This window comes from Ambystoma mexicanum, chromosome 6p (assembly GCF_040938575.1).
Source record: "Ambystoma mexicanum isolate Mex_15411 chromosome 6p, UKY_AmexF1_1, whole genome shotgun sequence".
NCBI classification, from domain to species: domain Eukaryota; kingdom Metazoa; phylum Chordata; class Amphibia; order Caudata; family Ambystomatidae; genus Ambystoma; species Ambystoma mexicanum.
This window is the reverse complement of record NC_090935.1, coordinates 823,777,830-823,796,190: the sequence shown is the minus strand read 5'-3', so window position 1 is coordinate 823,796,190 and position 18,361 is coordinate 823,777,830. Positions and strand designations below refer to the sequence as shown.

Here is an 18,361-nt window from a genome sequence, read left to right as displayed (position 1 = left end):
TGGTGTGACTGCGCGTGTTAAGGAGCGCACAGTCTAAATGTTCTGGGTGCTCGTGTGAATGACAGATCAACTGTGTGGGTGCATGTGTATGAATGTTTCCATAGCTCTGTGTATCTGGGGAGGGGCATTGGAGAATGAACATTTTTTGACAAGAGAGCATGGCATGTTTTACTGCCGTTTTTGGGTAAAGGAAAGCCAAGTTGAGTGCTTTTATGTGATGGTGGGGTTGGAGTGGGGGTGGGGTGGGGGAGAATACTACAGTGGGTCTGGCCTCGTTGAGTCTTACTGTGGCAGGGAATGTTGTACTTGCATTAAGATCAAAGGCAACATGATGAGTGTTCTTATATGGGGAGCGCATATTTCCTTATTTTGACTCGGGTCTTTATTTTACTGGTGTTTAAGGTCAAAGGCAGCATACATATCCTTACATGGAGGGAATATAACATGATACGTGCAGCAGAGGTGTTCTGATGTGGGGGGGATTTGTGTTTGATATGCTATTTATATAGCGCTTTCGCCAAAGCGATGTACAGAGAACATATTTACATCAAATCTATCACCCAGCCGAAGTTTGCACTCATTTATATGAGCTTTATTTATTTCATTTATTGACATCGCCCAAACCCGTAAGTATCACAGCGGTGGTATAACTTGGTGAGCAGGGAAAACAGTACAGTACAGAGTAAGAGAGAGGTAACAAGGTACAAAAGCAACATAATAGTACACTGTCCGTAGAGGAGGGTGTTAAGCAGAATTGCATGCAGTACCCTCTGGGACCACCACACACAATTAGGACTACAGGTGTAAGCAAGACCAAACTTTGGTATAAGTCTGTAACACACAGTTTGTTGGTAGCGAGGTGAGCAGCCAGGCTTATCTCAAGAGTGAATGTGAGCAGTACAAGTAGTTACACAAAGGACTTTCAATCACAGTGGTTCAAGTAGACACTTATACTCAAGGTTTCTTGGTAAAATACTTCTTAATTTATTTACACAATCATTTATAAAACATTTCCCTAGAAGAAGACAACTTAATATTATAGACCAATACACTTCAATACAAAACTCTTAAGTTTTTGAGACAGTTTGAGCTCCCCTGAAAAAGGAGTCAAATGGCTGGTCAGTTACTTAGCAGTGAGCAAAAAGGATAAAAGTAAGTAGAATAGATTATATATACTTTCTAGGCAGTGCAAATAGTTTCAGTTCACCAGAATAGTTCAATTAAAGTCAATAGCCCAGGCCAAAGTCAATGGGCTAGTGTTCTGGATAGGAAAGAGAAGTTCTGGTATCAAACGGTAAAGTCTTTGCAAAAGTTCTCAGAAGTAGTTTAGGCGAAAAAGAATCATTTGTGGGGTCACAAGCTGATTAGGCCTGCAAGTTGGGAAAGTTTCACAAACTTTCTCTGCAAGAGTGGCGTTCTCTCAATCGGGTTGGCACAGTACCTTTGTACGAAGAAAACAAATGTTGCTGAAGTCGTGGCTCCTAGCAGCTCCTATTTTTAGGTGTCGTGAAGCAAAAAACTGACTTGTACAAAGCACTGTCTGCATTAGTGTTGCCTCTCAGCAGACCAAATTGAAGTAATAGATTGCCTTGTACAAAGTATTAGTTATATATATATATGTGGAGACAAATATGAATGAATATTTTGTTACACCAAAAACACAGATAAAATAAGACAGTAAAGGGTAACATTGTGGAGTTAACAAACTACACCTTTATTCCTGCCAATGTGTTCTTTCTCAAAATATAGGCAGAATGCCAACAGTTTATCTCTTGATCTCTGTTCGCCTACAAGTACAAAAAGTTGTTTTTGAATGATTTTCTCTTTTTGTCCAAACACTTGAGCTCTCGCTTTATACAATTGAGCAAGCTAATGACTATGTTTTTCTGTTTGTTTGTATTTTCTATTCATTTGTAAGATTACTAAACAGTGGAAGTACTAGAATTTCGCTGCAATATGTGACCTAAAGTAATAAAGGTCCACAAACTGGTTTTCCAGTCTTTCCAGAATTTGGATTTGTACACTTTCCTCCCAGGATACATAATCTGTAAAATGCAAAGTACTGTACCTGGAGAGGTATGAGAATTGTGTCTACAGCAAACAACTGTAGCCTAAATATTTGAGGTCAGGACCCTCTTGTTCGAAGAAAAAAAAAAAAAGAAGTCGTGGTTCATGGCAGTTCCTGCAGATCTCGCTGTTCATGAACCTCAGTCGTGGGGACAAGAGGGAGGACATCGGGGGACTCCTGCGCTGCACAGGATCGTTGAAGAAAGCAAACAAAATGGAGTCACTTCAGTTCCAGTAGCTGTATATTCAAGGACACAAACTGGTGTCCCTCTCCCTGGTTAAACCTAACCAGCCTTGAGAATGGTATCCATGAGTTGATTGGTCCCACCAACTCAAAGGAAGAAGCCGTCCTTGAAGGAGCTTCTCTGTTGAATGGAGTTTGGCAATTCGGACCTGCAGCAGGGCTTCACCAGGCAAACCAACGGTCCAGTGGTTGCAGCAGCCGTCCTCTTCCAGCTCGTCTTCGGTTCTTTCGTTCCAATGGTCGACTCTGCCTTCCAGTCCAAAAGCCTTGCCTTTTAAACAGTTTTCTCCTTTTCATTCCAGCCTAGCTGTCATTCCACCGGCAGGGTTGCTGCCCTTGCCGGACAGTCACGCCAGAGTGCATTCGGGTCTCCTAGGAGACTAAGCACAAGGAGTTTTGGGCACCTCCCTCCTCCCTCAGACACTCTGACGCCAAGGGTGGACTTCAGTCCTGAAGCCCACCAAAGGCACACAAACAAAGGGACCAAACCTAGATTGGCTCGCAGAGACAAACACTAGAAGGACCTTTCCAAAAAGAAATGGCGAAAAAAGAAGCTACCGGTGTTCGCGGTTGGGAAAAATCATGGTAGTTTGTTGTAAAACCACTGCCACCAGCCTTTTCAATAGGAAAGGGTAGCATTTGACTGCTACATGAGTGTTTAGACACAGGGTATACTATGTAATCCCTCCAGCACTTCATTGTAATATGGTGTGTGCTGGTTCTGTTAATTTGGAAAAGACTAGTAAAGTCAATTTCACTTTACATTCTCTGGGAAGCAGTAGCTTATCCCAGAGAAGGTATTTAAACCTTTGGGAAGTCTAAAAGACACCCCTGTGTCACTGCACTGAGGGTGCTGTGTAGCACACATGAAAAGATGATGCCTATGGAGTTATCTAAAACTCCATAATCAGAGAACACAAATGTAAAGCACATATCAAAACACATGAAAGAGTGGGAAAAAAGGCTCACACTCTTTCCAGGTTAAAAAAATCAAGTCCTCAAAATCCAGCAAAGTTGCTGGGGGTCTCTAAGGTGAAGAGAATTAGCACATTTCTGAGAATTCTCCCTAACAGAGGGTAGAGATCACAGAGGTAACTTTGAAGTATGAAAGGTAGAGTTGGCCTTGCCAGGATATGAACCTGTGAATCACACTCGGATTACAAAAGCATGCGCTCAATCCGCTGAGCTATCTTACCGGCTAGCTAGCAAGAGCATGTGTTCTTTCGAGTGGATTGTGTCCTCCAACGTATTCCTCATCTTAGATGTATTCCATCCAGCTTTGCTGCTCTTAGGAAATGTTTTCGGCAGAGGGCGCCGTGCGTCGATGTCGTCGAGTCGATGGTCCCTCGAAGGTCTCCGTCAAGGGTGACGTCATCGGGTGTATAAGTAGCATAGAGTGCCGCGTTGAAAAGGGTCACATTCTCGTCCTTGTACCAGTTACTGAACTTGTTCCAATGACACTGGTACAAAGATTTGGTTGCTGGCCAAAAGCAAGATCTCCCTCTCAGAAACCATGCGTGAAGGCTGGGCGTCTTGACCTCTGGATGGAGAACCTGACCTTCCTCTTGAGAGAGAAGATCCTCTCTTTGTGGAAGACGTATTGGAGGGCAGATGGACATGTCCAGAAGGTCCGGGTACCATGTCCTCCTGGCTCAATCCGGAGCAATTAGGATCATGTTTTTCCTGAACTTTCATGATTACATGAGGAATGACAGGGACTGGAGGAAACTCGTACAGGATTGGAAATTCCCAGTCCACTACGAACGCATCCCCTAGAGCTCCTCTCGGAGCAAATTCCCTTGAGCAATACTGTCCGCACTTCCAATTCACCTCGGTCGTGAACCGATCCACTTGACGAGTTCCCCAAAGGGTGAAGATCTCTTGAAGGACTTCCTGAGCTAGCTCCCACTCGTGGGAGACTGTGCTCTGCCTGTTAAGAGCATCTGCCGCTGTGTTCTTCTCTCTGGCTAGGTGAACTGCTGACAAAGAGATTCCTTCTTGAGTTGCCCAGAACCATAGCTGCACTGCCTCTCTGCACAGTGGTACTGACCCCACACCACCTCTCTTGTTGAGGTAGTACATGGCCACTGTGTTGTCCGTCATTATCAGAACATTCTTTCCCCGTACAGAGGGTAGAAAGGCCTTCAGCGCTAGTCTGATTGCCCTCAGCTCCAAAAGGTTGATGTGCAGTTTGGACTCGGATGGAGATCAACGACCACCGATTGTCAGATCGTTGGTGTGGGTTCCCCACCCTGTGAGTAAGGCGTCCGTCACTACCGTTATCTCTGGCCATGGCTGTCAAAAATATTTTCCCTTGAGAATATTTTCCTTGCAAGCCCACCATAGAAGGTCTTGAGCCACTGCTTGGAACTTGCACAAGATCTGACATATTCCCCGAAAACTGGAACCACTGAGTTCTGAGGGCCCATTGAAGGGACCTCATCCTCAATCGGGCCTCTGGCACCAGAAAAATGCAGGATGCCATAAGGCCAAGCAACCTCATAAAATCTTAACCCGGAAGATGTTGGGCATTTTGGAATTGTGTTACCATCTGCAGAATGTGTTGAACTCTCACCTCAGTAGGCAAGGCTTTCCCCTGAGGAAGTGTCCAAGATCGCTCCAATGAACTGGAGTCTTTGGAATGGTAAAATATGGGACTTCTTGTAATTGAGGGAGAAGCCAGTCTTTGAATGGAGTGCCAGGTGATACTGAGATGTTCCTGGGCTTGTTCGGGAGAATGAGCCCTGATCCGCCAATCGTCCAGGTAAGGGTATATGTGAGTCCCCCCTCTCCTGAGACTTGCTGCTAGTACCGCCATGAACTTGGTGAACACCCTTGGGGTGGAGGTCAGCCCGAATGGCACAACTCGAAACTGATAATGAGAACCACCAACTACGAACCACAGATACTTTCTGTGCATGAGATATATTGGCACATGAACGTAAGCATCCTAAAGGTCCAATGACACCAACCAGTCTTGGAGTTGGAGAGCCTGAAGGATCTGAGAAAGGGTGACCATCTTAAACTTGTCGTTCCTGAGGAATGTGTTCAAATTTCTCAAGTCCAAGATGGGTCTCAATCCTCCGCCCTTCTTGGCAATGAGAAAATGAGGGGAATAACAACCGTTGTTCCTCTCTGTTACAGGTACATGTTCTATTGCACCTTTCTCAAGCAGGGTTAAAATATCCTGCACAAGGAGCGGATCTGGAATTTTGACAGAGTCGGTCCCCGGTGGATGATCCTGAGGCCTTTTGAGAAAAGGAAGGCAGTAACCTTGAGCTACTGTTTCCAGTGCCCAAGCATCTGAAGTAATGCCCCTCCATTCGTTCAGATGCTGAGAGATTCTGCCCCCCACTGGTGTCCTGTGTGTAAGAGCCTGAGTGGCTTAGAGGCGGCTGCAGCAGTGGCTGAGAGCAAAGATGCCACTGCTGGGGCTGATTTAGCACTCCTTGCTCGTCCACCAAGATGGAATTTTCTTTGTCCTTTTTGTGCGGCCTGTCCTCTTCCTCTACCAAATGAGGAATAGTAATGAAAAGGACAACCTCTCCAGGAAGATGTGCCTGAATAAGGTTGTTGAGGATGCCGAATGGAGGTGCTAAGGGACCTAGCCGCCGCCTTGGAGGTCTACAGCTTCTCCAAACATCGAGCCGTCGAAAGGCATGTTGAGTAACCTGGCCTGCATGTCAGGTGCAAACCCCGACTTTCTCAACCACGCAAATCTGCGCAGTACTGTGCTTACAGCCATGGATCTGCTGATGCGGTCAGCAGTATCCCGCCCTGCTTGGAGACACTCTTGCATCGCCTCCTTGCCATCCTTGACTATATTCAGAAAGCCTTCCCTTTCTTCGCCTTCTGGAGTATGTTCAGCTGCCATCTTGACACAGTCCTACAGGGTATGAGTAAACCTGGCTAGGGTACAGGTGACATTAGTGGACTTGAGGGCCATACTGCCCGAGGTAAACACCTTATGAGCCCAAGCATCCACTTTATTATCCCCTGTATCTGGGGGAATAGAGGGATAGGCTGATTATCTGGTGGCAGTTGCTGCCTGGACCACCAAACTCTCAGGCGTAGGGTGTTTCCTGACATAATCAGGGTCACTGGTTGATGGCCTATAGTTTCTGGTAAAACCCCTATTGACAGTTGACCCAGATTCTGGAGTCTCCCAGTTAGTGTCTACTTTCCTTTGGAGGGCCCTATGGAAAGGTAGAACTGGAGCTTTTTTGGGACCCTGATCCAGGATGTCTGTCCTGTCACCCTGCTCGAAGGTTGGTGAGGCCCTACTCCAACCCATTTAGTCAGTGACTCTGTTCATGAGGTTCCTGTACCCTGAATCTGCATTTTCTGAAGGGTCGGTCAGGTTTAGCAAACTCAAAATCTGGTTATGTACCCAGACCACTGGCAGAGTGGAGGGAGTCGCAAAGATCTTTCATTTTTGACTCCGTGTCAATTAATTCTTCAGGTACTTCTCTAGAGCCATATTTGACTCCTAATGTAGAAATATCGTTCTCCGAGGCACTTTCCTCTTCAAAAATAGAGGACATGGACTTAAAAAAGTCATACTTCGGTAGGGGTTTGTACATTTTTTCCTGCACTGGAATTTGCCTTGAGGGAATCAAAGGTACCCTTGAGGACGTCAACGATTTCTTCGATACAGGAGTAACTGTCCCCTTTGACTTCGCTGTTCGCTTTGACGGCGTCGATGGAATTGTCTAGTGTTTCGACATCTTATGTTTATTTGCCGGAATCAGGGACCAACTCGACTCCCGGGTCGAAACCTTCGATGTCTTAGAATCGGGTCAAGAATGACGAGTCTCCGATTTACTACTTGCCGAATTAGTTTTCAAACCTTCCTGTATCGTCCTGGGGAGCGACTGGGGTCTGATGCTTGCAAGGCTCTTTTGAGGAGGTTGAGGCCGCATTCTCAAAGATTTGCATCATTTCCACCCTGAAAGCATTCCACTTGCTGGGGGAATCTGACCTAGACGGGCATCGTATAACCTCTGTTGAGGTTTTCTGGGATGAAGAGGGAGACCTGTGGCGTCTCCTCTTCGCCTTCTTAGTAGAAGAAGACGAAGATTGTCTCGATCGACTCCTCAATCGAGACCTCTTAGAGTGTTTATGGCGAGAAGTCTCTTTGGACTCACTCGATTTTTTATATTTCTTCAAAGAGCCCTTCTAAGCTTCCCGCCCCACCGCCAATTTACCTTTGCGTTCCCGAAGAGCTTTTTCAGTAATAGACTGACAGGAGCCGCCGTCTTTGGTCTGATGGTCGGGGCCCAAACACCAAAGGCAGTCCCAGTGAGGGTCTGTGATCGACATTTTTTCCCCACAGTTGTGACATTTCTTAAACCCTGATTTAGGGCTAGAAAGGGTCAAAGATGAAGACATTATTTCTTGAGGAAAAAACGAAGCACGCTGTTATCTCGAAGCTACGCTATCGGAAAAACAGAACTGAAGCCAACGGGTGCGGCACAAGCTATTTGTACTACTGGTGATGTCAACACGCCATGGTGGCCCTCGAGGGACATTGACATCACGACCTTGTGCACAGCGCCCGCTGCTGGTCATTTTTTTTCCGAAGCAGCAAAGCTGGCGAGATGCGAATATCATAGATGAGGACGACGTGGGAGGACACAATCTATTCGAACCCCATTTTGTGTTGTTCCATCCTTGGCACTTTTTACAGAGTTATTCCTTATTATTTGTACGTTATTCCCCAGGCTCCCATAGACCGTTTACCATCACGAACATTGACTTACTTGTAACTAATGCATCATTCATTGCTCAACATTCCCACTAGCCTTGGAAGCTTTTTCGGCTTTGGTCTTTTTCCCCTTTGAGGATTCACAAGGTGTTGTCACTTCTCCTCAAGGGGGAACCCTTTCCCATAAGGCTAGGTGTGGCCGCAACCAAATACTCCCCCTAGGCGTGGTTTAATGTGGCCGGACCTCACATGGAGGGACACCCCCTATGGGGACAAGGAAGACCACCTAGGGTACAGCCCGTTGAGTCTCGTCACTCCCCAACATTCCCTAGACACCCCTTACATACCTAGCCATTTCGTTGACAGCAAGCCCATGTTTCTTTGTAACACATGGGATATTGCAGAATATACTGAGACAAGGAAGTACACAAAAACCATGAAGAGTAACCAACTCTTAAGTACTGCCACGAGGTGGCTCACCGGGGGCATGAGTAATGTCAAAGAGACATTATGTGCAGGGGTTCATGCGGCGTTGGGTGAAATCCTGGAGATAAAAAGGAAAGAATAAGGACTAAGAAAAATCTGATCGCGGGGAAGCCAGGAGCCTGCTGGAGCCCGGGCGTTTCAAACTCTGAGTGAGGGCTGGAAAAAAGGCTGTGCAGAGGACGCCGACGGAAAGCTGTGAGAGTCTGTTGTGGGTCTGATGGGAGCAGACCCCCCATGCAAGGCCAAAGGGAAGAAGCAGTGGTGTGATCGCAACAAGGTGGACCATCGGGTTGCAGAGCGAGGCCAAGACCGTACGCAGCAGAGGAGCACGAAGGTGCCTAGAGACCGTTGAAGCAGACGTGTAGAGCACAGGAAGCCTCTGACCAGGAACCCCTATCCTAGGAAGGAACGATGACATTCCGCATCCCAGGAGAAGGTAAAGTGAGGCACAGGAGACCTGGTAGGTATAGATGGAGAGAGGGACACAGTGTGATGTTTCTCACCCCAGTGGCAGCTGTAGGGCTATTGGGGAATAGAACTGTGTAGGGTGCATCAGGAAGGATCTCCCTCGTCCCAGTAGCAACAAGGCAGCTACTGGACATTGCAAGAGTAAAGCAAGCATCTGAGGAGAAAATCCTCATCGCAGTGGCAGCAATAAACCCACTGACCACCAGAGAAGGGTCTGGGACCCTAACAAGAGTACACCAACCATCAAGAGAAAAAAGTCCTCATCGCAGTGGCAGCCATAAGCCCACTGACCACCAGAGAAGTGTCTGGGACACCAGCAAAAGGGATCTGAGAACCCCAGGAGAACGTCCTCGGCAGAGTGGCAAAAATAAGCCCATTGACAAGCAGAGATGGTTTTGGGACTTTGCTGGTACCAAGAAGGAGCAGCCAGCAGAACATACATCAATTTAAGAAACACGAAAGAACCTTTCAAATATCAGGAGAAGGGAGTCATTCTCCTGGAGACCATAAAAAACCCTTTTGGACATAATCAGGAGACACCAGGGGAAGGGAGTCATTCCCCCCTGGTTTTGTTGTGAACTGTAAAGACCAGTACCAGGAGAAGGGAGTCATTGTGCTGGTCCAATATGTGGAGTTGTGAAAAGATTGTGTTGAACCCGCAAGCCAGGGGACACAAGTCATTCCCTCTGGCAACCTTTTTGCAAGATAACGTTCTTTTAAACACCACCCAGATACCAGAAGGGAGTCATTCTCCTGGGGGAAGGAACATTCTGTTGGATTATAGTAGTCTTTAGTTGTAGTGTAGGGGCTAGAAGTAGGTTGTGACACAGGACGGTGGACATTGATTTCGACTGACATTCTGACGTATCCTTTAATATTAGTTTGAGGCAGGGAAACCGCTCTTAGATGATAGGGATAGTGAGGGTCTTTTTCCAATAATAAAAGTTTGTAATGACAACGATGCCACCTTTGTGTCAGCTTACTTCTTCGACACCCTTACACCTTCCACAGAAAACAATTCCATTGGGCAGTCAATTTCTGTTTCAAAGTCGGAGTATAAAAGGCTTGTCCTTGACTCTGAATGTAATGTCTAATGGTGACGGTGTATTCAAATCTTAATCTGGTGCTGAGAGACATGATATTACCATAAATGAGCAGTGAAACAGATTAAGTGTGGATACTGTAGAAAAAAAGATTTGCTGAACCTTTACTCCCTTACAACATAAATTTAAAAAGGCCTAGCCGGAGTCCTCTCCGCTACCCAAAGAGGTTGAGGCATTGCAGTAAATGTATGAATCCCCTACAAGAAATGGAGACACATGCATATTAAAAGTATAATAAGGGTCTCTGATTCACAGGCATTCAAGATAGTGCCAATAGTGACCACATTCCGGGAACTGAAGACCCTACAATCCTTCAAGCCAGTCCTATGTGGTGTAAAGGGCAATGATGAAGGTTAGAGAGAAAATAAGCAGACATGAGTAAAGGATTAAGTAGAACTAATCTTGGAATGGAAAGACTGCAAGTAGTTGTAGAGTTGCAGAATGAGAAGAGGCTGCGTGTACCTGACCACTTCAGCAATGAAGCATAGGAGGGAAAGCCAGGCTGGTGGTGCCTGCATATGGGATAAACCTGTGCATGAGCTTGGGATTCCTATTGCTTTCATAATAAGTTCTCCATTCTATTGCACTGTAAAGAAAGGACATTTAAGGTGTATGCCAGAAGGGCAGTGGCAGATACAAAAGTATATTTGAAATGATGTTCCTATGCATCAGTTTCACAAACAATCCTTTTCAAAAGACCATTGTTCAAATCTCAAAAACAAACAACGGCAATCAAACACAAAAAGCAATCGGAAATCAGAGGCAAGCCAATTGAAAAATGGGAAAATCAGCATGGTGTGTGCACATGTGTATAAGAGAAAATCACCAAAGAATGTAACCTCCTAAGGTAGGTTAGCCTCAAAGATAAATCTGCTCCAGTGTTATAATTTGAAGAGAAAATATTTAGAAGTACCCTCATCTTCACTTGATGTCTTTGGACAGCCATGTGGGAGATAAGTCAACTGAACTTTACGATTAATTCCTGAAAAATGGCCATACCTGAAAAAAGAAAACATAGCATTTGCATGTTTGTTCATAACATACCAAAGGATTATAAAAAATCTACGAACCATGAGCTAAGAGGTTAACAGCAAAGGACGTGAAGTATTGCAGAAGTGTAATCAAATTATGTCAAAAGTTAACCAAGTAGCTTACATGAAGCCACCTTCAAAGTTCTAACGCATTTGGAACATTTTGCAAAGCTGAAGAAAGCTGAGGCACATTATGTTTAGACATATCAAGTGAGACTAGAAATTGCCCATGTTTGGCGGAGCGCTGAGGGGGAATATGGGCACCGTTTCTCCTAATCATATTTAACATTATTACACTGGAGGGGGCTATCAGAAATCACACTGCTTGCAATGCAAGGTTTAATAACTAATACAACAGCCTGAAAGCTGTGCTCTCTTCAATCTGCTGCAATGCCTCCTGCTCGCCTGCCCTGAAAATCAATAGGCATACTAATCCCTCAGTTATCTGCACTTCCGCTCTACTATTTTGCTACCATGGAAACAGCACCCTTTAAGTGTCTCAATGGCGGAATGTTGCCTGCGGACCGTTTTCCTTTTTTCTTAGGGAATGGGCTGTTACCAGTTCAGTTCACATGCCCAACCCCCGGGTTAATATAGCCTCAATATTTCATTTCAAGTCTCTTTCAGGGAGAATTGCTGACTCTCCTTTTGGGAACATTTCTGTCTGATGTCCTGAGGCAGTTGTCTTTTTCCAGAGAGGTTGGAGGGCAGGAGAGGGAGTTACCTTTTCCCTGCTTTGATGCCTTTTATCGCTGGAGCCCAATCACTTTTACCACACTAGACTGCATTTTTCCCCTATCTTCGCCTAGGGCTGGACACGTGTGGGCCTCCATTTTGAGTTAAAGCCCGTCTTCTGCACTGGTAACAAAAGCAAAATTGTGGGGGGGCGGCAGGGGGATGGCGTGGGTAACCGGCATGTGAGGAAGAAGCGCCCTGTGAAAGCTCCTGCTGATCCGACGCTGAGAATGCTCCATACTCCTGCTAAAAATTGCATCGAAAGCCGAGAATAGAATGAAGATGCATGTGAACCTCCGGGCAATACACTGCATCATCTGAGGAGCGGAGAAGCCTTATCCATAGAGTTACACAGACTAAGACACCACCGTGCCAGCAGTTGAAAAATGGCGGAAGCGAACTCGCCACGAAGGTGACATGGTGGAGACAGAATCCGGACTCGCTGACACAGCGCACATGAATATACAGGTGGCCCATGGGGAAGGGCGCAAGAGACAGGACCTTGCAGGAGACGGGGCTGGTCGATCGCAACTGGCCTGGGCAGTTGCGTGCTAATATGGAACACAAGGGATCTCGAGGACAGTGAGGTGCCCTGCTATGAGGAGGAGCCGAGCCACTATGCCGATGATACGAAATCCCGAGGCACTGTGAAGAATGGCGACACCTCGGCTTCGGGACCGACGACAGAGGCGGATACCCCTGTTGAAAGGGGTGAAGGGTATTGCTATCTCCGACTCCAAAAATCCTGGGAAGCAGACGCAATGCGGCTTGAGCGCCATACGTGGTGTACACCGAGGAGCAGAGAAACGATGCAGGATCAAAGGAGGGGGCCGAGGAAGGATCGAAACAAGACCCGACACGTCAGGTGAGGAGTGGATAAGTGGGGAGGGCCCCGGAGAAAGCCCACATGGGGAGATACTATTAAGGGCCCCTAGACCCCCACTCTGATTGGGTGAAAACAAAGGAGCCAGGCTGCAAGCGCAAGATGGGGGCTGTGGGTGGCGTGATTCCCCCCACCTGGACACAGGGCGCAGACAAAGGGAGACCTGCGACAAGGCCCATGCCTACGCGGTGGGTGGAGGACGGCACAAGAGGAGGCGGTCGTGCCCAGAACACTTTGTGCAGCAGGAGCCTAGCCGTGGCAGCAAAAAACAGAGTTTGGGCGGGCGGTCCTCTGGGTGGGAGACCATACGCAGCCCAAGTAAGCGGGCCCTGAAGTCTGCCCAGCTATGCCTCAAGCGTTAGGGCAGTCGGGAGAGGACACGCCAGGGAGCCCACACTTGCAACGCAATGAGGGTGGCCATTTCATAGCAAGAGAGGCAGAGGACTTAGAGCTATAACCCCGAGCTGACATACACATTGGAAGGCGGCCACAGAAAGAAAGGAGGGTGCGGCAAGCCCTGCACGAATGGCATGACAAAAGGGGCTCAGCCTAAAATAAGCAAAGTGACCAGTGGAAAATACCAGCCAGGAAGAAGGCTGAGGCAACAGCGCCGCATGCGGTGAGGGTCACCCAGAGCTGTCACCATCAAGACGGCAGGCAATTGGGACCGCAAATAGAGACTGGAAGTGTGGAGCTCTCCCCCACTGGCCCTGCAATACCGGACATTGCAACAGACTAGGCAATGAGATTAAAATACGCACGAAACACAACTGAGTGGCGAGCCAAGCAGAAGACAACGAGGTCAGCCTGGTTCCACGGCTCATGGAGTGCAATGGGTTGCTAGACAGAACAAAGACTTCAGCTGCGCAGCAAAGCGGGGATTAGAGTCCCCATAGAAATAAGAGACAAAGTCACGACACAACGCAGGCGGGACCTCGGAGAAGTGCACCGGCAGATACAGTGAGCAGCCAAGGCCTAAACAGACAAAGAGGGGGATTGGAAGAACAGGAGCATGGCATGGCACCAAGAATAGCAAGAATAAAATTAAACAGACCACACTGGAGACTTTTGCTAAAGGGCAAGCTGGAAAGCAGGAGCAAGGAACAGTGCACGTAGACCAGACAACACCAGCAGCCCCGACTAAAAAGCCAGACCCTACCAACCAGCAACTCATGGATGCCATTATTAAGCTCCAATCCACGTTGGAGGCCAAAATAGACACCCTGGGCATATGAATAGTGCTACTGCGACTGGATTTGCGAGCCATTGCAGAGCGCACAGGAGCTCGAGAGGAACAAGTAAAGGAGGACACAGAAGTAAGGGGGCAATGCATGAAGGATATTGATATACTAAAACAAAGAGTAAGACTGCTGGAAGACCGGGCAGAGGAAGCAGAAGGCCGGGCGCACAGAAATAACTGAGGATAGTAGGCCTGCCTGAAGGAACAGAGGAGTCAGACCCAACCACGTATGTGGAAAACATGCTAATACAGGAAATTGGTCCAGGCACATTAACGCAGGGGTTCACCATCAAAAGAGCACATCGATCCCTAATCAGAAAGCCACCGCTGGGCAGTCCACCTCGGATAGCTAAGGTGTTGAATTATAAAGACTGCAAAAGGATTCTGGCCTACTCTAGATCTGGAGGCCTAATACAGAGAGTGTCAGCGAACATAACTATATACCCGGACTATACCTTTTCAGGTCCAGAAGAAGAGAGCCCAATTCATAGCCGCAAAGGCCAGACTTCGAAAGGCGGGCCTCAATTATATGCTAATCTACCCGGCTAAACTGAAAGTTGTGTATAAAGGGAAAGCTCTTTTCTTTGAGACACTGATGGCCGCACTGGAATGGATGGACAGGGCCCAGGTGGCAGACAATGCAGAAGGAAGCCAGAAGATCTGAACAAGCGGCCTGACGGGGGGCTATGCCTGCTACACATGAAAAGCATTCCCTGCAATTACACTGTATGGAAGAACGAGAAGGGATATGGATGCTAGTTAAACATTGCACGAAATGGGACAAATACAAAGAGCACGGACACCCGGGAGTGGGAGAGTAACAAGCAGCGCACTGCCTCCCCCTCCCCCCTTGGGAAGCAGTCCCCCCCCCTTTTTTTTGGGCTGCAGTATAGAGCCTGTCGGGGGCACCTAGCCACTTGGTAGGAGACCAGGTCAAAGGGAGCGGAAACAGGGTAATCCTACCATGCGTTGTAGAGCTGGACATGTTAAGGTTGTGTTGGGTTTGAAGTGGGCGTGGGAGGAAGGTAGAAGTCAAGGGCTTAGTGCATAGAGGAAAACGCAGCATGAAACTGTTATTGAGAAGGACAGTGGGTTGGAGGCCCCACTGAGTCAATGGTCAGGGTGTCTAATGGCTCATACAGTTAAAATACTGACATGGAATGTCAGGGGATTGAATAATTACATAAAACGCAAACGTGTGGGCACATACATCAAGAGAAACAGAGTTGGAATTGCATTACTGCAAGAAAAGCATCTTGATACCCCCAAACAGGAAGCCCTAGCGAGGGTGTGGGGAGGAGTGCTAGTGGGTTCTACATACTCTGCCTACGCAAGGGGATCCACATTTGGGTGGCATCGACCGTCGCATTCAAGGTGATCTCTACTAAGGCAGATAATGAGGGCAGAATGGTCATATTGCATGGCATGCCGGAGGGCCGGGAGATATGTCTTGTGAATATATATGCACCAAACACAACGCCACAGTGTTTTTCAAGTCATTATACGCTAGGTTGGCACCTTATAGAGATGGGCAATTGATATGGGGTGGGGACTTCAATGGTACGTTAGAACCCATTGTCGACAGATCAGATAACAAGCAAGAAAGTCCTTCCTCAAGTGTTGATCTCCTTATTGCGGAGTTTCCGATTGGCAGACCTATGGTGGGAGACACATAAGGGGATCAGAGATTATTCCCATTGCTCACCCCCACACAAGGTAAATACAAGGATTGACTATACGTATGTAGGTGAGGAGCACGGAAATAGATTTACAGGACCAGAATATGTAGCAAGGGTCCTATCGGACCACTCCCAGTTTATAGCAAACTGGCAGGTATTTACTCCAATGCCACCCATTCCCACATGGAGGTTAAGGAGCAAATCGCTGCAAGACAAACCATTTGCCGAGCACATCAGAAAAAAACTGTGGAATATATGGCGACAAATGAGGGGAGCGTCCCGAAAGTAGGAACCGTGTGGGAAGCATATAAGGTGGTCATCAGGGGAGAGATGATAGCCGAGTCTGGGGAATTGCAGAGAGTCATTACCAATGAGTTACAGGCAGCGGAAGAGAGGTTGAGGAAGCTTGAAAGGGAGGCCAAGATAGATAAAGACCAGGTGGAAGAGGTAATCAAACTGAAACAAGATTGTCTGACTAAGTGGGATAGGCTGGGCAGGCTTAGTTACGCTAAATTCGTTGAGAGGAGGCATGCATAGGGAGACAAGCAGGGGATGATGCTTGTCTGGTTGTATAAAAATCGGAGCCCCACACAACCAATATGCTCAATCCGTACGGAAAAACAGGAAGAGGTGAACACACAAGCTGGCGTTAATGGAATGTTCGTGGTATCAGGTAATAATATCCCCAACAAAAATATTGCCGTATATATGGCTGTTTGATTTGCCATAGGTAATATCTGTTAAAAAATGATGCAGGGGTTGCGGGGGTGTCCCCCGCAGGGTCCATGTGTAAAATTCGCCGCAAAAATATGGCAATATTTTTGCAGCGGAATTATCACATGGACCGTGTTCGTGGATCCCCAAGATAGAGAGGACAGGAACCTGCAGGATACTCTAGACCTGATCACCTTGCCAAGATTGGATGCAGTACAGGCTGAGGTGTTGGAGGCGCCAATAACCTCGGAAGAGTTAGTGGCCACCGTCAGAACATGGCCTACTGGGAAAGCCCCGGGCACAGATGGGTTCCCTAGCGAATTCTATAAAGCATATTTATGGGAGCTGGCCCCATTATTGGCTAATGTATATAATTAAGTATTTACAGATAAGAAGCTACCAGGGAGCATGAGTGAGGCCCTGATAATTCTGCTGCTGAAACCAAATAAGAACAGCACGGACCGTGGCTCCTATAGGCCGCTATCCTTGCTCAACCAAGATAGCAAGATTCTCACTTCAATCTTAGCCACCAGGCTCCGCAAGGTGATACATGTCTTGATAAACTCTGACCAAACCGAATATGTACCTGGGTGGAACAGAGCAGAAAATCTAAGGAGATTACATCACGTAATGCATAGCTCCAAACATCACACGTCGGAATGTGCAGTGGCGTACTTAAATGCTAATAAAGCATTTGACTCAGTACATTGGGATTGGTTATATGCCACTATGACGAGGATGGGTATCGGACCGCAATATATGTGATGGGTACGATTGGTCTACACAGAACCAGAGGCAAAAGTCCATACGAGGAGTACATACTTGGTTAAATGGCAGTTGCAAAAAGGTACAAGGCAGGGCTGCCCGCTATCTACAATGCTGTATATCATAGCAGCGGAACCAACAGCGGCATACTTGAGACAGGAGTACGGGGACGTAGAGATAGATGTAGATGGGGTCAAGCACCTAGTGTCCATGTACGTTGATGATATGCTACTGTACCTTAGAGATCCAGAGACACATCTGCCCTATATCCTCGAGGTGTTAGATAATTTAGGGTTATGGACGGGAATTAGAATAAACAGGAGCAAGTCATGCTTATTCCACTTGGCTGCACTGGCCCACGTAGCAGAGGAACAATTACCTACCCTACCCCTACCCTGGAGTAGAAACTCCTTCAGATATTTGGGGATAAACATATATCATGACCCCAAAGAGGACCATGAAGGTAATACTATGATAGCAAGGAGAGGGTTGGTGAAGTCTATGGAGTTCTGGAGTATGCTCCCTCTCTCACTAATGGGCAGGGCCGCGCTACTGAAAACGGTGACCCTACCAAAACTGATGCATTGCTTTGCGAACGTCCCATTTGGTGTTCCAAGACGATTCTTCAAAGACCTAGAGAAAACATGTAGAGGCTTCCTGTGGCAGAACGAGAGAAATAGTCGCCCTAACAATAGTACAGAGACCTTACGATCTGGGCGACCTGATGGTTCATAACTTCGAGTTATACTTCCTGGCAAGCCAGCTGCAGTATTTGATGCTGTGGATGGCTGATGATCCTACGTCGGAAACGGCACTACTGCAGCCGGCGTTTAAAAACAGGTATCTGCGAGATATGCTATGGATCCAAACAAAGGCATTAGGACAATGCCCCTATCTGGTGGAGCTGGGTGTTGGGATTTGGAGACGTGTCTGCGAGGGCATGGGGTTACATGATCCGCTGCTATCACAGCTATATTGGAGGGCAGGCCGGAAAAAAAGGCGATAGTAAAAACAAGATGGGAGGAGAGCGTGATTGCCACACTAGGGGACTTGCGCAGTGAGGAGAGTATGATGACGTTTGAGGAGTTAAAGGAAGCTACAGGGTTACATCTGGGCCAGTTTCTGATGCACAACAACATAGTAGGCATAGCTAAGAGAAGGTGCCCGAAATATACGGAAGCGAACATAGGGAATGAGGATGTAGAAATGTTACTCGCAACCGCAGAGGGGGGACATGCC

At 47.3% G+C, this 18,361-nt stretch overlaps 1 protein-coding gene across 1 annotated transcript in view; it reads right to left on the bottom strand.

Annotated features, from left to right (window-relative positions):
* Positions 1-18,361, bottom strand: part of PPIP5K2 (diphosphoinositol pentakisphosphate kinase 2) — a 2,362,281-nt gene that overhangs the window by 1,548,767 nt on the left and 795,153 nt on the right. Inside the window, exon 15 of the mRNA XM_069625464.1 lies at positions 10,989-11,074. Within this exon, the coding sequence (XP_069481565.1) occupies positions 10,989-11,074 (86 nt within the window). The remainder of the gene's footprint in view (positions 1-10,988; positions 11,075-18,361) is intronic.